Source organism: Chelonia mydas, chromosome 6, assembly GCF_015237465.2.
Source record: "Chelonia mydas isolate rCheMyd1 chromosome 6, rCheMyd1.pri.v2, whole genome shotgun sequence".
In the NCBI taxonomy this organism is placed as follows: domain Eukaryota; kingdom Metazoa; phylum Chordata; order Testudines; family Cheloniidae; genus Chelonia; species Chelonia mydas.
In genome coordinates this window covers 741,177-761,857 of record NC_051246.2, presented here as the reverse complement: position 1 = coordinate 761,857, position 20,681 = coordinate 741,177, and the positions used below count along the sequence as shown (strand labels likewise).

The following is a 20,681-nucleotide window of genomic DNA, read 5'->3' as shown; positions in this document are numbered from 1 at the left end:
TGGCTCCAAAGTGGCTTGATTGATCCTGGCCGGGTTTACGAGGCTGTGGGGACGGGCCGGGGGAATCATTTGTCATCCAGCTGTTTTCACAGCTGTGCCAGACAGCTGGAAGAGGGGCGGGGAGCCAGGATTCCTGGGTTCTCCCCGGCTCTGGGATGGGACAGGGGAGGGGGCGGGGGGCTGGTGGGTTAGAGCAGCCGCGGCAGGGCTGGGAGTTTCGCCTGCTCCCTAGTGCTGCAGAAGGGGCTTGGGCGCCCCCTGGTGTCCAATGTAGGGAAAACCCAGCCCCTCCCTCTGTGCCCCACTCCGCCGGGGGGAAACATGCACCCCAAGTGTTTTGGGATCCCTGATCCCCGTGGACTTCTCCAATGGGGCGGTGTCACAGGGCCCTCCCGGTGCCCCTCTGCCCCACAGACTGCCATCCACTGCCCCAGGACAACTCGCCCAGACCACTCTCCCATGATCCTTTGCAGCCCCGCCCCCTCCCACCTCACCAGGGTAGTGATTCCCCCGCCCCCCCCGCCAAAAGGGCTGTTTCCCCAGGAGCCTTTGAAGCTGGGGTGGATTCTCCTAGGCCCCTTTGGGGCCCTGGTACCCTATAGCTCCCCACAGCGCCCCCTGCTGGGAGAGGCCAGGCTGGAGTAGCCGGGAGCTCCCCCCACAGCCAGCCCCCCTCCCCACAGCGCCCCCTGCTGGGAGAGGCCAGGCTGGAGTAACCGGGAGCTCCCCCCACAGCCAGCCTCCCCTCCCCACAGCGCCCCCTGCTGGGAGAGGCCAGGCTGGAGTAGCCAGGAGCTCCCCCCACAGCCAGCCCCCTGCTGGGAGAGGCCAGGCTGGAGTAGCCAGGAGCTCCCCCCACAGCCAGCCCCCTGCTGGGAGAGGCCAGGCTGGAGTAGCCGGGAGCTCCCCCCACAGCCAGCCCCCTGCTGGGAGAGGCCAGGCTGGAGTAACCGGGAGCTCCCCCCACAGCCAGCCCCCCCTCCCCACAGCGCCCCCTGCTGGGAGAGGCCAGGCTGGAGTAGCCGGGAGCTCCCCCCACAGCCAGCCCCCTGCTGGGAGAGGCCAGGCTGGAGTAGCCAGGAGCTCCCCCCACAGCCAGCCCCCCCTCCCCACAGCGCCCCCCGCTGGACGAGGAGCAGACACGGCCGCACTCACATTTGAAGCTGATTTATTTACACACGACAGATTCACACTCAACACTGTACAGCACCCCCCCCCACGACACAAGCACAGGGCAGCATCTAATGGGGATCCCCCCTCCCCGCTCCTGCCCCCCCCCGGGCAGTACCCGCCCCTCCCCCTCAGCCAATCACAGTGCAGCATTGCCCCACCCCCCACATAATGGTAGGCGTGTCCTGTCGCCCCCCCCCCCCCCCCCAAGAACGCTCATTAATTAATGTTCAGTGACGTCCCCATGCAAACTCCGGGGGCGGAGCTCATCGCTGAGGCGAGGGGGCAGCAAAGCCCCGCCCCTTCGGTGAAGTGGTCCCCAGGTTTGGGATGGGTCTCCATGGAAACGGTGCCGGGAGCCGGTCCTCAGGCAGGCTCCCTAGAAGTGATGCTGCAAGGCCCCGCCTTGCGGCTGGTTTCCGTGGGAACGGTGGTGCAAGGCCCCGCCCCCAGCGCAGTGGGGCTGGGGGACCGGGTCAGTCCCAGCCGTTGTCCTTGATCATGTGGCTCAGCTCGATGATGTATTTCCCCTCCTTGTACTTCTGGCTGCTCTCGAAGGCTTGTTCCTGGGGGGGACAGAGCCTGGGTCAGCATGGGGGGGATCCCCCAGGCCCAGCCCCCCTCCAGGACCCATGCACCAGCGCCGGGAGGGCTGGGGTGCAGGATCAGAGTATGGGGGGCAGGGGGTCTGGGAGGAGGTGGGGTAGGATCAGGGGGTCGGGGGGTGGCAGAGGGACCCTGGAGGCCAGAGGGGGGACCTGGAGGGTTGGGGAATAATGGGGTGTCAGTCAGGGCAGGGGGTTAGTGAGGGGAAGGGCTCTCTGGATGGAGGGGCTCAGGGGGTCCCTGGGGGCAGGGGCACTGTGGAGGAGCTCAGTGGGGAGCAGGGGGTCCCTGGGGGCAGGGGCACCGTGGAGGAGCTCAGCGGGGAGCAGGGGGTCCCTGGGGGCAGGGGCACCGTGGAGGAGCTCAGCGGGGAGCAGAGGGTCCCTGGGGGCAGGGGCACCGTGGAGGAGCTCAGTGGGGAGCAGGGGGTCCCTGGGGGCAGGGGCACCGTGGAGGAGCTCAGTGGGGTGCAGGGGGTCCCTGGGGGCAGGGGCACCGTGGAGGAGCTCAGTGGGGAGCAGGGGGTCCCTGGGGGCAGGGGCACTGTGGAGGAGCTCAGTGGGGAGCCGGGGGTCCCTGGGGGCAGGGGGCTCCGGGACCCCCACTCACGTATTTCCAGCCCAGCGTGGTTTTGCAGCTCTCGCAGTGGATGTCGGACACTGCGTGCAGCCCTGTCAGCAGCACCCGCTCCTCAGCCGGCCCGCACCCCACATTCACCCTGGAGGGGGGGGGGGGAGGTCAACGCCCGGACACCTGGGTCCCACCCCTCTCTCCCAGGCTCTCTCGCCCTCCCCAGCAGGCTGGGAGCCCTGCATGGACAAATCCCCAGATCCTGAGTCCCATGGCCTCCCGGTCCCTGGGAGCCGTCCCGGACGCCTGGGTCCCATGGCCTCCCGGTCCCTGGGAGCCGTCCCGGACGCCTGGGTCCCATGGCCTCCCGGTCCCTGGGAGCCGTCCCGGACGCCTGGGTCCCATGGCCTCCCGGTCCCTGGGAGCCGTCCCGGACGCCTGGGTCCCATTGCCGTGCCCACTCCCCTCCCCCCATGTACTCACACGGAGTTGAAGAGATAAGCTCTTCCCTGACTCCCTTGGAAAGACTGGAATAAAAGAAAAGAGGGTCGTTAAACCCAGTGAGCCCCCGCCCACGCCAAGGCCGGGGACCAAGACCCCCCCCCGCTGAGCACAGATCAATTATTAACCAGCTCACACTCATTTGTCCCTCCGCAGCCACGGGAGTGGGGGGCACTGGCTGAGCTGGGGGGGGTGGGGGCAGGGCTGGGCTGGCAGGGGCTGTGGGTCGTGAGTGAGGGGCACCGGCAGAGCTGGGGGGGCAGGAGAGAGGGACACCGGCAGAGCTGGGGGGGGCAGGGCTGGGCTGGCAGGGGCTGCGGGTCGGGAGTGAGGGGCACCGGCGGAGCTGGGGGGGCAGGAGTGAGGGGCACCGGCAGAGCTGGGGGGGGCAGGGCTGGGCTGACAGGGGGCTGCGGGTCGGGAGTGAGGGGCACCAGCAGAGCTGGGGGGGCAGGAGTGAGGGGCACCGGCAGAGCTGGGGGGGGCAGGGCTGGGCTGACAGGGGGCTGTGGGTCAGGAGTGAGGGGCACCGGCGGAGCTGGGGGGGCAGGAGTGGGGGGCACCGGCGGAGCTGGGGGGGGGGCAGGGCTGGGCTGACAGGGGGCTGCGGGTCGGGAGTGAGGAGCACCGGCAGAGCTGGGGGGGGCAGGGCTGGGCTGACAGGGGGCTGCGGGTCAGGAGTGAGGGGCACCGGCAGAGCAGGGGGGCAGGAGTGAGGGGCACCGGCGGAGCTGGGGGGCAGGAGTGAGGGGCACCGGCAGAGCTGGGGGGGCAGGAGTGAGGGGCACTGGCAGGGCTGGGGGGCACGGCTGGGCTAGCAGGGGGCTGCGGGTCGGGAGTGAGGGGCACCGGCGGAGCTGGGGGGGCAGGAGTGAGGGGCACCGGCAGCCTGTGGATTTTACCTCCCCCATCTCCTGTCCCTCCACTTCCCCTGTTGTTTACTTGAACCGCTGGAACCACTTCCCTTCCCCTCCCCCAGGCTGCGCGCTTCCCCCAGCAGTGACCTTGGAGATGAGGTCATCGTGGTTGGCCAGATGTGCCCGGCAGTGCACGCAGCTGTACCGGCGGTGGCAGTTGTCCAGGTAGGCCTGGAAGGTCTTGGGCTTGGAGAGCCGGACCATGGCGCCGCCCGGGACCGGCCCGGCCCCGGCGAGACTCCGGCTGGGCGGGGCGCGGCCCGCGGGGCGGAGCAGCCGCTGCAAAGCAAGACAGGCAGCTGGGAGCTTCCCCGCAGCAGTGCCCCCGCCGGGCCCCCCGAGCTGCCAGCTTCCCCGCAGCAGCGCCCCCGCCGGGCCCCCCGTGCTGCGAGCTTCCCCACAGCAGTGCCCCTGCCAGGCCTCCCCGTGCTGCGATCTTCCCCGCAGCAGTGCCCTCGCCAGGCCTCCCCATGCTGCCAGCTTCCCCGCAGCAGTGCCCCAGCCGGGCTCCCCGTGCTGAGAGCTTCTCCGCAGCAGTGCCCTCGCCAGGCCTCCCCATGCTGCCAGCTTCCCCGCAGCAGTGCCCCAGCCGGGCTCCCCGAGCTGCGAGCTTCTCCGCAGCAGTGCCCTCGCCAGGCCTCCCCATGCTGCCAGCTTCCCCGCAGCAGTGCCCCCGCCAGGCCTCCCCCGTGCTGCGAGCTTCCCCGCAGCAGTGCCCCCGCCAGGCCTCCATGTGCTTCCAGCTTCCCCGCAGCAGTGCCCCCGCCGGGCCCCCCGTGCTGCGAGCTTCCCCGCAGCAGTGCCCCTGCCGCGCCCCTCCTGTGCTGCGAGCTTCCCTGCAGCAGTGCCCTCGCCAGGCCTCCCCATGCTGCCAGCTTCCCCGCAGCAGTGCCCCAGCCGGGCTCCCCGTGCTGCGAGCTTCTCCGCAGCAGCGCCCCCGCCGGGCCTCCCCGTGCTGCGAGCTTCTCCGCAGCAGTGCCCCCAGCACTGGGTCCTACCACCTGTTATCTAAACAAACCGCTGCTGTGGTTCCTCCCAGAGCAGCTGGTGCCATCCACCCGGCCGCCCTTCGCCCCGTCAGTTACCCCGGCCTGTCCAGAGGCTGTAGGAGCACCGGGGAGAGAACCCAGGAGTCCTGGCTCCCAGCCCCCCACTCCCCTCCCAGAGCCGGGCAGAGAACCCAGGAGTCCCGGCGCCCATGGGGTTTGGCTCCTCCCGCCCCACAGCGCCCCCTGCCCCCAGCAAGGCAGCAAAGGCCGGCGCAGGCCCCTGGGGGAGACGCCGCCGCCCCGGGGCGCTGGGGAGCCACCGGAGGGGCAAGGGGGGAAGTCGCCGGGGAAAGGGGGAGGGGAACGGACGGGGGAAGGGTCCGGAGCCCCCTTACAGACCCCTGCCCGCCTAGCAGCTCCCCATAGGGCCCCCGCAGTGCCCCCGCCCGCCGCGATCCATACGGGCCACGGCCCCTATAGCCCGGACCGAGCCAAGGGCCCATTCACCCCCTATAGCCCCCCCCCCCGGACGGCGGAAAGGGACCGGCTCTCCGCCCTTCTGGCCGCCGATCTATAGGGGACCGGGCCCCTATGGCCCGCCCCTGGCCCAGGAAACGTGCCTGCGGCCCCCAAGAACCCCTGTCGGCCCCGCGTCCACAGGGGACCCGCAGCCCCGCCCAGAGGCAACCCCCCTCCCGGCCCCCACAGAACCGGACACGCGCGCGGATCCCCCCCCGGCCCCAAAAGGGGCCCGCCCGCGCCTCACCTGTGGGCCTGGCCCCTGCCGGGCGGGGTTCTCTAGCTGAGGGTGAGGGGCCGGGCGGGGGCGCAGCGCGGGGCCCCCCCGGACACCAGCCCCGCGGCTTCAGCGCAGGCGCCAGGGCTTGTTTACAAACCAGCTGGCACCCCCCCCGCCCCCTCTTCCCAGCAGCCTCCGCACCACCCCCCGCCGCCAATGGGACGGCGACATGCAAATGAGGCGCAGCTCGGCGGAACCAGAGGGCAGATTTGAATAAACGGGGGGGGGGTCTTAAAGGGGCAGCACCGCTGGTGTGTGTGTGGTGGAGAGGGCCGGGAGGGGGAGCTGGTGGGGGAGGGGGCACTCAGGGCTAGGGAAGGGGAGCTGGTTGGTGGAGGGGTCACTCAGGGCCAGGGAAGGGGAGCTGGTTGGGGGAGGGGTCACTCAGGGCCAGGGAAGGGGAGCTGGTTGGGGGAGGGGTCACTCAGGGCCAGGGAAGGGGAGCTGGGGGGGGGGGAAAGGGGAGCTGGGGGGGGCACTCCCAGCCAGGCAGGAGGGGACCAGGGCCAGGCCGGGGGAGCGGGCATGGAGGAGCCCTGCCCCGGCAGGTGTGTGGGTGAGGGCAGGGTAGCTGAACCCTCCCTCAGTCACCCCATCTGGGGGCCCCACCCACCGGGCGGGGAAAGGGACCCAGGTGTCCGGGAGAGCTGCCAGGGGCGAGCCCAGCTCTTGGCTCCAGGGACAGGTTGTGGCCTAGTCTGGGCCTGCCCATCCCACAGCCCCTCACCCTGGTATCACGGAGCCCGGCTCAACCCCCACCCCACGGGGGGAAGGAGACAGAGACGAATAAATCCAAAGGGAATTTATTAATGAGACAACCCCCCCCCCCCCCAACACAGCCCCGCCGGTGCCCCTCACTCCCGACCCCCGGCCCCCCCAACACAGCCCCGCCGGTGCCCCTGACTCCCGACCCCCGGCCCCCCCAACACAGCCCCGCCGGTGCCCCTGACTCCCGACCCACGGCCCCCCCAACACAGCCCCGCCGGTGCCCCTGACTCCCGACCCACGGCCCCCCCAACACAGCCTTAACACTACCCCACAGGCCCCCCAACACAGCCCCGCAGCCCCCACAACACAGCCCTGCCAGTGCCCTTCACTCCCGACCCACAGCCCCCAGCTATGAGAATGACCGTGGGGCAGACCCCGATCCCAACCCTCCATCAGGCACCCCCAGGAAGGGGCAGCAGCCCCATCACTCGTCCGTCTTGTCCTGGCTGGGGGGTGGGTGGGTTTCCAGGTAGCGGCGCAGCAGGGTGGGGTAGTCGGTCATGACCCCCGAGACCCCGCAGCTAAAAGCCTCCTCGAAATCCTTCTCCTCGTTCAGAACCCACAGGAGCACCTGGGGGAGGGGGCAGAGGTGAAAAGAGCCCCGCCGGTGCCCCCCACTCCCGACCCGCAGCCCCCTGCTAGCCCAGCCCTGCCGGTGCCCCCCACTCCCCACCCGCAGCCCCCTGCTAGCCCAGCCCCGCCGGTGCCCCCCACTCCCCACCCGCAGCCCCCTGCTAGCCCAGCCCCGCCGGTGCCCCCCACTCCCGACCCGCAGCCCCCTGCTAGCCCAGCCCCGCCGGTGCCCCCCACTCCCGACCCGCAGCCCCCTGCTAGCCCAGCCCTGCCGGTGCCCCCCACTCCCGACCCGCAGCCCCCTGCTAGCCCAGCCCAGCCCCGTCGGTGCCCCCCACTCCCGACCCGCAGCCCCCTGCTAGCCCAGCCCAGCCCCGCCGGTGCCCCCCACTCCCGACCCGCAGCCCCCTGCTAGCCCAGCCCCGCCGGTGCCCCCCACTCCCGACCCGCAGCCCCTGATAGCCCAGCCCCGCCGGTGCCCCCCACTCCCGACCCGCAGCCCCCTGCTAGCCCAGCCCAGCCGGTGCCCCCCACTCCCGACCCGCAGCCCCCTGCTAGCCCAGCCCCGCCGGTGCCCCCCACTCCCGACCCGCAGCCCCCTGCTAGCCCAGCCCCGCCGGTGCCCCCCACTCCCGACCCGCAGCCCCCTGCCCCCCCAGCCCTGCCGGTGCCCCCCACTCCCGACCCACAGCCCCCTGCTAGCCCAGCCCCACCGGTGCCCCCCACTCCCGACCCGCAGCCCCCTGCTAGCCCAGCCCCGCCAGTGCCCCCCACTCCCGACCCGCAGCCCCCTGCTAGCCCAGCCCAGCCCTGCCGGTGCCCCCCACTCCCGACCCGCAGCCCCCTGCTAGCCCAGCCCAGCCGGTGCCCCCCACTCCCGGCCCGCAGCCCCCTGCTAGCCCAGCCCAGCCCCGCCAGTGACCCCCCCCTCCTGACCCGCAGCCCCCTGCTAGCCCAGCCCAGCCCAGCCCCGCCGGTGCCCCCCACTCCCGACCCGCAGCCCCCTGCTAGCCCAGCCCCACCGGTGCCCCCCACTCCCGACCTGCAGCCCCCTGCTAGCCCAGCCCCGCCGGTGCCCCTCACTCCCGACCTGCAGCCCCCTGCTAGCCCAGCCCCGCCGGTGCCCCCCCCAACCCGCAGCCCCCTGCAGTCCAGCCCCGCCCCTCCGGTGCCCCCCACTCCCGACCTGCAGCCCCCTCCCAGCCCCGCCCCTCCGGTGCACCTCCCAGCCCAGCCCCGCTGCTGCCCCCCATTCCTGACCCGCAGCCCCCCTCTCAGCCCAGCCCCACTGGTGCCCCCCCACTCCTGACCCACAGCCCCCTGCTAGCCCAGCCTTGGGCCCTCACCTGAATTCCTCTGTCCTCCAGATGTTTGAAGAGTTTCTTCCTCATGGTGACCCTGGGGGGAGGGGTACAGTCAGAGATGGGGGGGACAGGACGACACCATGTTTCCCCAGCGCTGCGAATTCCACTTTCCCCTCCCTTTAAGCGAGCGGGGCAGGGAAAGGGGGACCAGAGACCACCTACGTAAGGAGTAAAAGAGGTGGGGGCGTGGCTTGCAATTTGGGTCTCTTGATTGGGTGGGGGCGTGGCCTTTTCCTGTCCCCTCCCCCCACTCACATTTGGGTGATTTTTGCCAGCAGGTTTCCCATGCAGCCTTTAGGCACCGGGAAATAGGTCCTGAGAGAGAGAGAGAGAAAGAATGTCAATTGGACCCAGGTGTCCGGGCTCCTCTGACCCACCCTCCTTTCTAACCCCCTGGACCCCCCTCTCCCCTCCCAGCGCCAGGAGAACCCAGGCGTCCGGGCTCCCAACCCCCCTGCTCTGACCCACCCGCCCCCACTCCCCTGCCAGCGCCAGGAGAACCCAGGCGTCCGGGCTCCCAGCCCCCATGCTGGCGGGCACCTGTTGATGATGGAGGGCAGCAGGAACTGCAGGAAGGCCTCTGGCAGCGGGACGAAGGGCAGCAGGCCGGTGTAGTAAAGCAGCAGCAGCAGGAGGCCGCGCTGCAGGGAGAAGATGTAAGGCATGTCGGGGTTCTGGCGAGAGGAGAGAGGGTCAGGGTGTGGGGAGCTGGGGGGACGGACGGACGGACAGAGGCGGAGTTGGGGGGAGGGTGTCTTGCTGGGAGGGTGGGGAGGCCAGGTGGACAGACAGCGGGGGCGGGAGGGACAGTTGTCACAGAGTGTGGGGGAGTCCGGGCCCTGCACCCCCCACTTCCTGCGATTCCCCAGGACTCTCAGCCAGCCAGTGACACAGAAGGTTTATTGGACAAGAGGAACACAGTCCAAAACAGAGCTGTGGGGACACCCAGGACCCCTCAGTCAAGTCCTTCTGGGGGGCAGGGAGCTTGGACCCCCAGGCCGGGGGTTCCCTCCATTTCCCCAGCCAGCTCCAACCTGACACCCCCTCCAGCCATCTCTCCCCGACTCCTCCTCCAGCTTTTGTCCAGTTCCCCAGGCAGAAGGTGTCACCTGCGCCCCCCCCGGGCTCAGGTATCTAAGTCCCCCCCTGCTATCCCATCCCCAATGCGGACAGTCCCAGTAAACTCCCCTGTCACATTCCCAGGTCAATCCGCCCCACTCCCCGCTCCGTCACACAGGGGTCGGACAGACAGGAGTGGGACAGACGGAGGGACAGGGGTCAGACAGAGGGGGTCGAACAGACGGAGGGACGGGGGTCGGACAGACAGGGCCTCGGACAGACAGAGATGGGACAGAAGGAGTGGGACAGATGGAGGGATGGGGGTGGGACGGACGGGGTGGGGGGGACGGGGGTCGGACAGACGTACGGCTGCCTTGCACTTCTTGAGGATTTTGCTCTGGAAGGAGGCCCAGACGGTGATGTGGGAGCGACGGTAGCGACGGACGAGATCAGCCACCTGAGGGTAGGACAGACAGACAATCTGGACGCCTGGGTTCGCTCCCTGGCTCGGGGAGGGAAGGGAAGGAGGGTCTGGTGGGTTAGAGCAGGGGTGCTGGGAGCCGGGACTCCGTGGTTCTCCCAAGGCCTTGGGGAGTTACCCACAGGCTTGGGCTGGCACATGGACCCAGCCCAGTCCCTGTGAACGGCAGGGCCAGGGGCCGAACGCCTGGGTCCCTCACCTGCCGGATCAGCTCCTCGTCGTCCTCTTTGATCTCCACGTTGACGGGGATGTGGGGGAATTTCTGGAAAACGTCTTCCAGGCGCGGGATGCGGTGGTCAGAGCCGTGGGAGACGGTGCCTGGAGGGGAAGATGGAGGCGGGTGTTGAATGGGTGGATGTGACGAAGTGGGACTGTTCTTAATGTTCTCTCTGAATACTGGGTGGGTGCCTCAGTTTCCCCTAGGCCTTTCTTAAGGATCCAAGTGGTGGGATCAGGGGGTGTGATTGTGGCAGAGCCCTAGAGGGCCAGTGTGATGGTGTCTGCACGGAGAATGGCCGACACCCTGTCTCCTGGCCACTGATGGCCTGGGCCCTTCCCCCCTGCAAGGTGCCGACAGAAGGTGTTGGGGAACAAAGAGATCAGGTGGCCTCCTGGCCCGGGAGAGAGACAGAGGCCAGAGAAGGGGCTGGAGAGTTTCAGTTTGGAGCTGGCTGGGGAAAGTGAGGGAGGCCCAGATGGGGCTCTGGCCTCCCTGCCCCCCCAAGACAGACCTGACTGAGGGGTCCTGTTCTCTGCACCTACAAGCTCTGTGTTAGACCATGTTCCTGTCGTCTAATAAACCTTCTGTTTTACTGGCTGGCTGAGAGTCCCGTCTGACTGCGGAGTTGGGGGGCAGGACCCCCTGGCTGCCCCAGGACCCCGCCTGGGCGGACTCGCTGTGGGAAGTGCCCGGAGGGGCAGAGGAGGCTGAAGGCTCCGCGGTCAGACCCAGGAAGGTGGAGCCGGGGGAGCTGTGTGTCCTGCAGACAGGCTGCTCCCCGAGAGGAGACTCCCCCAGAGTGCTGCCTGGCTTCGTGGGGAGCAGTTCCCGAGCATCGCCTGGGGACGCCATGACAGTGGGCCTGTCCCCTCCCCTCCCAGGGGAGAGCCCCCTTCTCCCCCCCCACACTCCCAGCCGTGGGGTCCCCCCCTCCCAGGGGAGAGCCCCCTTCTCCCCCCCACACTCCCAGCCCTGGCGTCCCCGCAGGTTGACACCTCCTGCAGAGGGCAGGAGGGAATTGACCACTTACCAGGCGAGAAGGTCACCTCCAGGGGGTCCCTGTAGGGGGGCAGATCCTGGGGGAGAGAGGCGGGGAGTCAGCAATCTGGGGGGGTTGGCAGGCTGCCGCCCCTAGGAGAGGCGCTAACTTGGCGGAGGGGCTCAGCTCGTAATCCAGCTGGGGGCTGACAGGGAGGTCTAGGGTGTTGGGATGGGGGGTCTCTCACCCCAGGGTGCCTGTTCCCAGGATGGGGTTTTGGGGGTGCTGGGGAAGGGTTCCTGTGAGGGGGTGTATTTGGGGGCTTGGAGTGTGTGGGGTTTCCCATGGGGTGTCTGGGGTTGGGGGCTCCCAGGGTCTCTGTGGGGGGTCACCATGGAGGTCCAGGTCCCACATGGCCTGGCCTCAAGCAGCTGGGGACCTGGGGCTGGAGGGTTCAATGGATTGGGGGTGTCTATGGGTAGTTAGACATCCTGGGAGTTGAGGGTTTCCATGGGGTCAGGGGGTTCCCGTGGGGCTGTGTATGGGGTGAGGGGTTCCATGGGGGTCCCTGTGGGGCTATCTATGGGGGTGGGGTTCTCGTTGGGGTTCTGTTGGGGTCAGGGGGTCCCCACGGGGCAGTCTATGGGGCGGTTCTGTGGGAGCCAGGGGGTCCCCATGGGCCTGTCTATGGGGGGGTTCTGTGGGAGCCAGGGGGTCCCCATGGGCCTGTCTATGGGGGTGGGGGTCCTGGGAGGGTCTGTGGGGGTCAGGGGGTCCCTGTGGGGCTGTCTATGGGGGTGGGGGTTCTGGGGGTCTCACCGCATAGTCCAGCTCCCGGATGTTCTGGTCCCGGCCCGCCTGGCGCTGCAGGTTCTGGTCGTGGGACACAACCACCACCCCGTCCCGCGTGCGCTGACAGTCCAGCTCCAGCAGCTGGGTCCCCTGGGCCACGGCGCTGCGGGGAGACAGGGTCAGCAGGGGAAGGGGCTGCTGGGGGGGAGGGGTCCCCCAACGACATTAATCGGCAGGAGGTTTAAAACAAACACAAGGAAGCATTTCTTCACCCAACTCCCGGACAGCCTGGGGAACTCCTCGCCACAGGATGTTGGGAAATCCAAGACTAGAACCGGGTTCAGAGAAGCACGAGGTAAGTTCCTGGAGGGTAGGTCCTTCAATGGCTATGAGCCAGGCTGGGCAGGGATGGTGGCCCTGGCCTCTGTTTGCCAGGGGCTGACAATGGGCACAGGCTGGGTCACTGGATGATTCCTGGACGCGGGACATGGGGCTAGATGGGCGTTGGGGCTGCCCCAGCCTGACCGCTCTCATGTGCTAATGGGGAGGGGTGCGTGGGGGAGGGGGACAGTGGGGACGGGGGCTGGGATGTGCGTGGAGGGGTGGTGCCGGGAGGCTTGGGAGGGCACGGGGGGGTCACTCACTTGGTGAAAGCCTCCATGGTGTTCTCGATCCTCTCGCCGCAGCCTGGGGGCGATGGGGGGGAGAAATGAGTGCCCGGGTCAGAGACCCCCCGCCCCCCTGCCCTACTGCTCCCAGCCCCCCTGCCCCGACACCTTACTGCTCCCAGGCCCCACTGTTCCCAGGCCAGCGCCCCTGCCCCCACACCCTACTGCTTCTAGGCCCCACTGCTCCCAGGCCAGCCCCCCTGTCCTCTAACCCCATTCCTCCCAGGCCCCTCTGCTCCTAGCTCCCCTGTCCCACAGCCCCTCTGCTCCCAGTCCCCCAGGTCCCCCTGTCCTCCAACCCGATTGCTCCCAGGCCTCACTACTCCCCACCCCACTGCTTCCAGGCTCCCCAGCCCAGGGGTGATTATCCTGCCCCCTGGTCCTGTTCCCCCTGCCCTGGGGGCAACGAGGGTCTTGCACCCAGACACCTGGTTTCCAACCTCATCTCGGTCGCTCCCCACTTCCGGGAGTGAGACCCAGGCGTCCGGGATGGCAGCGCTCCCTACTCAGGGCAAGGAGGAGAAGGAAGGAAGCCACCCCCCACCGCGCCCCATAGGTGTGGGGAAAAGAGCAGATTATAGAGCTAGGGGCGGGCTACTGATGGGGCCTGAGCCAGCTCCCCGCACCTGTCCCCACCGCACCTGCCGCCCCTCCCCCCACACCTGCCTCCTCCCGCCACCCCCCTCCCTGCCCCTGCCCCTGCCCCAGCCCCAGCCCCAGCCCCACCTCCCCCCACACCTGCCTCCTCCCGCCACCCCCCTCCCTGCCCCTGCCCCTGCCGCCCCTCCCCCCACACCTGCCTCCTCCCGCCACCCCCCTCCCTGCCCCTGCCGCCCCTCCCCCCACACCTGCCTCCTCCGGCCGCCCCCCCGGCGCTCACCCCCGCGGTGGGACACGTGGCGGCAGGGGAACGGGGGCTGGCGGGGCCGGTGCAGCAGCCCGGGCCGGCGGCGGAGGCAGAGCGAGGCCAGGGCGAAGCCCCCCAGGGCCGGCAGCGCCAGCAGCAGCGGGGCGAACATGGCTCGGCGGGGCCGGGATCGGGATCGGGATCGGGCCCGGGACCGGCCGGGCTGGAGGAGCCGGTCCGGGCGGGGCGGGCGAGAGCAGCCACCCCCGCGGGACACGCCCCCCCGCGGGACACCGCCCGCCCCCGCCCCCCGCGGGCACAGCCCCCCCGCGGGCACAGGCTCCGCCATCCACCCAGGGACCAAGTCCACCACCCGCTGCCCCCCCCGCGGGAACGGGCTCCCCCAACCACCCAGGGACCAAGTCCACCACCCGCTGCCCCCCCCCCGCGGGACACCGCCCCCTTCACCCTCCCCCGCGGGAATCAGCTCCCCCATCCACCCAGGGACAAAGTCCACCACCTGCTGCCCCCCCCCGCGGGACAACACCCACTTCACACACCCCCCGCGGGAATCAGCTCCCCCCCCCCAGGGACAAAGTCCACCACCTGCTGCCCCCCCCCCACACGGGACACCACCCCCCTGTCAGCCCCCCCCCCACGGGAACGGTCTCCCCCAACCACCCAGGGACAAAGTCCAACACCTGCTGTGCCCCCCTCCCCCCCCCCCCCCCGCAGACACATCCCCCCTCACTCATTAGCCATCTGCCTGGCCATGGGGGAAGGGCCTGGCCTCCCCCCATCCCCTCAGCACAGCTCCCCTCGCCCCTGCTGCGAGCACCCCCCTTCCCCCCCTTCCCCAGCGCCGCCCCCCAGTCAGACACAGGCGCTGGGATTCAGAACGGTTTATTGTGGGGGGGTCTGTACAGTTCCATAGCAGGGTCACCAGAGCCCAGCCAATTTCACCCCACGGGGCAGGACAACACGCGGGCTTCCCCCACTTAGGGGGCAGGCTGCCAGTGGGGCCCCCCCATACATGAGGGGGCTGTGGCTGGTGGGGCAGGGAGGACCAGCGATCAGCCCACATTGAAGACAGGTTGGCAGCCAATCATACAGGGAAACTGAGGCACAGATGGGGGTGGGGGACATGTAGAACCCAGGAATCTGAGCTCCCAGTGGCCCCTCCACCAAACCACAGGATCCTTCAGATCCAGTCTTTTGCTGGAGTGGGGGGCTGGGAGCCAGGACACCGGGGTTCTATCCCCAGCTCTGGGAGGGGAGTGGGGGACTGGGAGCCAGGACTCCGGGGTTCTCTCCCGGCTCTGGGAGGGGAGCAGGGGCTGGTAGGTTAGAGCAGGGGGGGCTGGGAGCCAGGACTCCGGGGTTCTCTCCCAGCTCTGGGAGGGGAGTGGGGGACTGGGAGCCAGGACTCCGGGGTTCTCTCCCAGCTCTGGGAGGGGAGTGGGGGACTGGGAGCCAGGACTCCGGGGTTCTCTCCCGGCTCTCGGAGGGAGTGTTGTCAGTGGGTTTTGGGGGGGGTAGAGAGCCCAGGTTCCGGGGTTCATGTGCAGGTCAGTTGGGGGGGCTCCAAGAGGAGCCATCAGGTGCTGCCGTAGCCCTTTGAACGGAGATGGCACCCCCAGGTGGGGGGCAGGACTGAAAATACAAATCTCTGCCCACCCCTGACCCTCCCCCGGACTCCGGGGTTCTTTCCCCCCAGGGGAGCCACCAGCCCTGGCTCATCACTTCGCACCCAGGCCAGGCAGCAGGAGAAATTCTCCCCCCTCCCTGCCAGACTAGAGCAGGCAGGGAAGGAAGGGGAGGGGGCTGGACCTGCTCCCAGCCCCTCCCCAACACACAAATATTAGCTGGGCGGGCACGAATATCCCCCTACGGGAGGGGCAGCCCTGCCCCCCCATGACACAGACAGGAACTGGGGGCAATAGGAACTCCTAGGGGAGTACCCCCCAGTCTCCTCCCCCCACACACACATTCCCAGCAGCAGGCAGGGGCTAATTACAATTGTTAACTCATTAGATACAAAGCAGGAGAGATTCCCCCTCCACATCCAGGAATCAGGGGGGCACTGGGTCCCCCCGCCAGGCCCCCCCAGAGGCACAGCCTGGGGGGGTTAAGGAGTCACAGCCACATTGCGAAGCAGTTATACAGCACAATGGCAGGGCTGGCCCCCTCGGGCAGGGGCCCCTAGCCCCCCAGTCAGAGTCTGAGGGGCGCTCCGGGCGCAGGGGCCAGGTCGAAACCTTCTCAGAGGGAGGCAGGTCTAGGCTGGAGCGTGACGGACCTGGGGGGTGGGAAAGAGAGAGGCAGTGAGACCCCCAAGCCAGCCCGTCCCCCCTGGGGCTGGATAGGAGCTGGCGCCCCCTGGAGGGGAACGGCCCCGTGTCGCATGCCCCATCCCCTGAGCCAGCCTGTCCCCCCTGGGGCCGGATGGGAGCTGGCGGCCCCTGGAGGGGAACGGCCCCGTGTCCCAGCCCCCTGGAGCGGAATGAGGCACTGACCAGCGCTCACGGCCCCTGGTAGCCTGGCTGGAACCGCGCCGTCTCCTCGAAGATCAGCTCCTTCAGCTTCTCCTTGGGCAGGTCGTCAAGCTCCATGTCGAAAGTGAAGGGCTCTTCGGCCACCGGCTTCAAAGAGAGGAGGGGACAGTGAGCTGCGGTGTCTGGGGCCAACCCCCACCCAGCGCTCGGGAGAGAAGCCCACTCCCCACCCCGCGGGAGTCAGAACCCAGGAGTCCTGGCTCCCAGGCCCCCTGCTCTAACCACCAGAGCCCGTTCCCCCCCAGCTCTGGGGAGGGGACCCAGGCGTCCGCGGACCCCCACCTCGTCCGAGGGGTCGTAATACTGCTCCAGATAGGGGTGAGCCAGCGACTCCTCCACAGTGATGCGCTTGTTGGGGTTAAAGGTCAACATCTTGTCCAGCAGGTCGAGGGCTGTGGAAGGGATGAGAGGAGGGGCAGGGTGAGGGGGCCGCCACCGGGGGGCTCCCAGGGGAAGGTGGGATCCGGGGGAGCCCCACGGCACAGCAGGGCTAGCCTGGGGGAGGGGACGCCCAGAGGCTCCACACAGGGATGCCAGATCCTCACCTTTGGGGTCAGCCTTGGGGAACAGCTTGGGCCAGGGCACCTTGGCCTTCTGGGGCAGTGACTGCAGGTAATTCCGCGCCTTCATGTTGATGATGCAGTTCAGGTCGTCCTGCGAGGGTGACCCCAGGATCCCTGCACAGGGGGAGGAGTCAGGATGGAGAGGGGAGGGGCTAGCCTAGGCCCTGCCCTGATACCACACAGCCCTGCAGCAAGAGGCCCCACTTCTGGAGACAGCCTCGCCCCATAGCTACATCATCCAGATATTCATCCCCCTCCATGGAAGCCCCACCCCGACTTCAGCATCCTCTCAGTGCTCTAGTAGCCCCGCCCCCAGTTCCAAGATGCCCCGCCCATTTATAAGTAGTTGGCCCTCAACACATCAGCATCCAGATGCCCTGCCCCACTCCCTCACCCAGGATGTGGTTGAGCTGGTCCAGGTAGTGCTTGCCAGGGAAGATGGGCCGGTTGGAGAGCATCTCCGCCAGGATGCAGCCCACCGACCAGATGTCGATGGATTTGGTGTAGCCCTGGGGACCGACAGACAGGGGTCAGAGGGGGCGGAGACAGGGAGCCACCCCCCATGCTCTTACCCCACCGACCCAATCCTGCTGCAGCTGCAGGTCTGCCTGCCTGAAGAAACAGGCCAGAAAAAAGAAAATGTGCCATTGTGGCACCTTAGAGACTAACAAATTTATTAGAGCCTAAGCTTTCCTGAGCTTTATCCGATGCAGTGAGCTGTAGCCCACGAAAGCTCATGCTCTAATAAACTGGTTAGTCTCTAAGGTGCCACAATGGCACATTTTCTTTTTGCGGATACAGACTAACACGGCTGCTACTCTGAGGCCAGAAAAGGAAATTCCAGGCAAATCAACTTAGGTCTGGTTCCTCTGACACTCCCCCGTGGTGCCAGGGTAGAACCCAGGCATCCTGGCTTCCAACCTACTAGATTCCCCCCTCTTCCCCGAGCTGGGGACAGAGCCCCGGCGTCCTGGCTCCCAGCCCCTTGCTCTCACTCGCCAGAGCCAGCGCGCCCTGAACCAGAGCTAGGAGCCAGGCTTCCAGCCCCTCACCTTGGAGTTGAGCATGATCTCGGGGGCGCGGTACCAGCGGGTAGCCACATACTCTGTCAAGAAGCCAGTGTGGTCATGCTCCGGGTCGGCGATGCGGGCCAGACCAAAGTCACAGATCTGGAGAGGGGAGGGAGGATTAGTCCTGGCTGCCCAATCCTCCGCCCCGAGCTCAAGGGGGAGGGGATAGAGTGGGGGGTGGGGGGAAAGACTTGCACGCTGGGCCAATCCGGGGGTAGGGGAGACCGGGGGGGGCTGGGCTGAGGGGCCAACCTGGGGCGGCAGACCCTGGGCCCAGGGGCAGGGAAGGGGGGATGTGGGGCTGGGCTGAGGGCTGGCCGGGGAGGGTGTCCTCGCCTTGAGATCGCAGGTGGTGTTGATGAGCAGGTTGCTGGGCTTGAGGTCGCGGTGCAGCACGTTGGCCGAGTGGATGTACTTGAGGCCGCGCAGAATCTGGTACAGGAAGTAGCAGATGTGGTCATTGCTCAGCTGCTGCGTCTTCAGTAGCTTGTACAGGTCGGTCTCCATCAGGTCCTGCACGATGTACCTGGGGGGGGCGGCGCCCCGAGGGGGGGCAGGCATGGGGGTCAAGGGGCATAACATGATTGGTAAGGGGATGCGGCACCTGTGGGGTGGCGGGCCGGGCACACGGGGACCCCTCCTCCAGTGCGGGGCCGGGACTCCCCTGGGGCGGGGCCGGGTCCCCGGGGCCGGGACTCCCCTGGGGCGGGGCCGGGTCCCCCCGGGGCACGGCGGAGGATACACGTCGCGCATGTGGTCGATGGCCGCGGCCCGCAGGATGTCGTTGATCCCGATGATGTTCTCGTGCCGGAAGCGGAGCAGGATTTTGATCTCGCGCAGGGTGCGCTGACAGTACGTCTGGTGCTCGAAGGGGCTGATCTTCTTGATGGCCGCCCGGAGCTTGTTCGCGTGGTCGTAGGCCGAGCTGCGCAGAGAGGGGAGGCCATGGGGCACGGGGGGCACGGGGGGCCCGGCCCCCAGCTTCCCGCGGCAGAGCCCCCTCGGCACCACGGGGACCCAGAACCCAGGAGTCCGGCGGGCAGCCCCTCCCCCCGCGCGCCTCCCGAGCCGGGACAGGACTGTACCCCGGGGGCGGCGGCGCTGCGAGCAGGAGGCTCGGGGAAGGGCGGGGAGAGTAAAACGGCCGGTGGCCGGGAGGTTGGAATGGGGCCGGGTACGGTGGCCGGGAGGGGTGAGGGAGGAAGATCAGGCCGGGGGGAAATGGGGTCAGGTACGGTGGCCGGGAGGGACATGGGGCCGGGTACGGTGGCCGGGAGGGGCGGGGGAATGGGGTCGGGAGAGGGAGATCGGGCCGGGTACGGTGGCCGGGCCGGGGGAATGGGGCCGGGTACGGTGGCCGGGAGGGATCCGGCCGCGGCCGGCGGCGCTCACCAGACCATGCCGTACGCCCCCTCCCCGATGTACTGCAGGTCCGTGTATCGCGGCCCCACGTCGAACACCTGCCCCTTCACCGACTCCACCCCCAGCTTGGGCGCCCCCGGCACCGGGCCGGGCCCCCCCGGGGCCGCCGCTGTCGCCGCCGCCATGGCCGCTGCGATCCGATCCCCGCTGCCGCAGCCGCACCCGGAACCGCCCCGCCCGACGGCACCGCGCCTGCGCAGGGGGACCGATGGCTGGTTGTGCGCATGCGCGGGACCTGCCCCATGGCTCACGTGCCACTCGACGTGCCTAACGTCACCGCGCAACAATCCGCTAAGCGTCCGGATTGGACGATTGAGCCTGACGTCACTGAAATGCGGAAGTGCCGCACCCTGTCATTCTCCTTTCCAGACTCAGGCCCCGCCCTTCCTATAGGCCCCGCCCAGTCGCTTTTTCCCACTCGCGCCACGCCCGTTACTCAATTTGGCCCCGCCTCCACCCCTCGGCCTGGCCTGCTGCGCTAGGCCCCGCCCCACGCTCGAGCCGCACAACTCTGGCCACGCCCATTGTGTTACTGGGCGCCCGGCCCCTGCCCGTCCTTCCCCTATTGGCTGGGCCCATCCCCAGCTCCCCATGCAGACCCCGCCCCTCCCATCAGACCCCGCCCCCGCCCCCCTCCCCATTCAGACCCCGCCCCTCCCATCAGACCCCGCCCCCGCCCCACCTCCCCATGCAGACCCCGCCCCTCCGTTCAGACCCCGCCCCCGCCCCCCCTCCCCATTCAGACCCCGCCCCTCCCATCAGACCCCGCCCCCGCCCCCCCTCCCCATGCAGACCCCGCCCCTCCGTTCAGACCCCGCCCCCGCCCCCTCCCCATTCAGACCCCGCCCCTCCCATCAGACCCCGCCCCCGCCCCACCTCCCCATGCAGACCCCGCCCCTCCAATCAGACCCCGCCCCTCCCATCAGACCCCGCCCCCGCCCCACCTCCTCATGCAGACCCTGCCCCTTCCATCAGACCCCGCCCCCCGCCCCACCTCCCCATGCAGACCTCGCCCCTTCCTCAGGCCCAGGCCCCTGCTCCCTTCAGCTGCCCCCCTAGGGTGACCAGACAGCGAGCGGGACAAATCGGGGTGGGGTGGGGAGTAATAGGTGCTTATAGAAGACAAAGCCCCAAATATCAGGACTGTCCCTATACAATCGGGACATCTGGTCAGCCCATCCCCCACTATGGGTGACATGTGGCAGGGAGTCCCATAGGCCAGTCCCTGCGGGCTGGTCGGTGGTTTTGAGCCCCCCAGTCTGGCGGCGCTGACCCCACCCCCCCAAGCAGGTACTTGGGCAGCCCTTGGACACCACCAAGTCCTAGATGGGAGCTAAGTGTAAGGGGAGGTTGGCTATCACTGGCCCTGGCTGAGTGAAATCAGCCCCCCCTCCCCCCCCCCCCCGCACAGGCCTCACTCCAGCCCTGTGTTCCATGAGGGACAGCAGTGACCGGATGGGGGGCCCGGGCACCGGGGCTGGGTTCATGTCCCGGGGGCCTGGCCCACGACTCGGAGAGGAGCCGGGGCTGAGAGCCCGTCCCGGAGAGAGACGTTCGGCTGCTCGCAAAGGGAGCTGGCTCTGGCCCGGGGACCGAGCGGCAGGGCGAGAACCGATGGTGCCAGGCCAGTTCCAGCTGAAAGGCATCGGGGCGGCTGTGATTAACCCTGGGGAGAGAGGCCCCGGGCCGTGGGACAGCCTCCATGTCCGGCCGGCTCCGCTCCAGACAGGGGGCCTCGCTCCAGGGCACTTTAGCCCAAGTTCTGGAG

At 68.9% G+C, this 20,681-nt stretch overlaps 3 protein-coding genes across 6 annotated transcripts; all 3 read right to left on the bottom strand.

Moving 5' to 3' along the window:
* Nucleotides 1-1,151: 1,151 nt before the first annotated feature.
* YPEL3 (yippee like 3) lies at nt 1,152-5,675 on the bottom strand. Its single transcript, XM_037898822.2, has 5 exons — nt 5,520-5,675; nt 3,852-4,043; nt 2,830-2,873; nt 2,386-2,494; nt 1,152-1,736 (listed from the first exon to the last, which is right to left on the bottom strand). Exons 2-5 carry the CDS (start codon nt 3,966-3,968, stop codon nt 1,647-1,649), a joined length of 360 nt encoding a protein of 119 aa, XP_037754750.1. The 5' UTR covers nt 3,969-4,043; nt 5,520-5,675; the 3' UTR covers nt 1,152-1,646.
* Nucleotides 5,676-6,604: 929 nt separating this feature from the next.
* Nucleotides 6,605-13,681, bottom strand: GDPD3 (glycerophosphodiester phosphodiesterase domain containing 3). Of its 2 annotated transcripts, none has more exons than XM_037898823.2 (10): nt 13,337-13,681; nt 12,433-12,475; nt 11,816-11,951; nt 11,048-11,093; nt 9,997-10,115; nt 9,684-9,773; nt 8,798-8,931; nt 8,513-8,572; nt 8,240-8,291; nt 6,605-6,891 (listed from the first exon to the last, which is right to left on the bottom strand). In XM_037898823.2, the coding sequence occupies exons 1-10, from the start codon at nt 13,650-13,652 to the stop codon at nt 6,745-6,747; spliced, it is 1,143 nt and encodes a 380-aa protein (XP_037754751.2). In that variant the 5' UTR covers nt 13,653-13,681; the 3' UTR covers nt 6,605-6,744. The 2 variants fall into 2 exon arrangements, with proteins under 2 accessions (XP_037754751.2, XP_043405268.1); XM_043549333.1 differs by having other exon boundaries at nt 8,798-8,898.
* A 509-nt stretch (nt 13,682-14,190) lies between these two features.
* On the bottom strand, nt 14,191-19,099 carry MAPK3 (mitogen-activated protein kinase 3). 3 transcript variants are annotated; one of them, XM_037898826.2, is made up of 9 exons: nt 18,884-19,096; nt 18,234-18,416; nt 17,828-18,017; nt 17,474-17,590; nt 16,816-16,930; nt 16,404-16,535; nt 16,141-16,250; nt 15,820-15,945; nt 14,191-15,602 (listed from the first exon to the last, which is right to left on the bottom strand). In XM_037898826.2, exons 1-8 carry the CDS (start codon nt 19,036-19,038, stop codon nt 15,826-15,828), a joined length of 1,122 nt encoding a protein of 373 aa, XP_037754754.1. In that variant the 5' UTR covers nt 19,039-19,096; the 3' UTR covers nt 14,191-15,602; nt 15,820-15,825. The 3 variants fall into 3 exon arrangements, 2 of the variants coding, with proteins under 2 accessions (XP_037754754.1, XP_043405234.1); XM_043549299.1 differs by lacking the exon at nt 18,234-18,416 and having other exon boundaries at nt 18,884-19,097; XR_006291706.1 differs by lacking the exon at nt 14,191-15,602 and having other exon boundaries at nt 16,141-16,302; nt 16,340-16,535; nt 18,884-19,099.
* Between the last annotated feature and the right edge of the window lie 1,582 nt (nt 19,100-20,681).

Bases quoted from the DNA above. Each gene is read 5' to 3' on its own strand.
- YPEL3 (XM_037898822.2), bottom strand. From the start codon at position 3,968: ATGGTCCGGCTCTCCAAGCCCAAGACCTTCCAGGCCTACCTGGACAAC. The intron at 2,874-3,851 runs GTCACTGCTGGG...CTTTTATTCCAG, and splicing joins ACGATGACCTCATCTCCAAG to TCTTTCCAAGGGAGTCAGGG. The intron at 2,495-2,829 runs GTGAGTACATGG...CCCCCCCTCCAG, and splicing joins GCTTATCTCTTCAACTCCGT to GGTGAATGTGGGGTGCGGGC.
- GDPD3 (XM_037898823.2), bottom strand. From the start codon at position 13,652: ATGGCGGAGCCTGTGCCCGCGGGGGGGCTGTGCCCGCGGGGGGCGGGG. The intron at 12,476-13,336 runs GTGAGCGCCGGG...CATCGCCCCCAG, and splicing joins CCACGTGTCCCACCGCGGGG to GCTGCGGCGAGAGGATCGAG. The intron at 8,292-8,512 runs GTGAGTGGGGGG...CCCTCCCCCCAG, and splicing joins CTGGCAAAAATCACCCAAAT to GGTCACCATGAGGAAGAAAC.
- MAPK3 (XM_037898826.2), bottom strand. From the start codon at position 19,038: ATGGCGGCGGCGACAGCGGCGGCCCCGGGGGGGCCCGGCCCGGTGCCG. The intron at 18,018-18,233 runs GTATCCTCCGCC...CGCCCCCCCCAG, and splicing joins ATCGACCACATGCGCGACGT to GTACATCGTGCAGGACCTGA. The intron at 16,536-16,815 runs GTGAGGGAGTGG...CCCCCTGTGCAG, and splicing joins CCAGCTCAACCACATCCTGG to GGATCCTGGGGTCACCCTCG.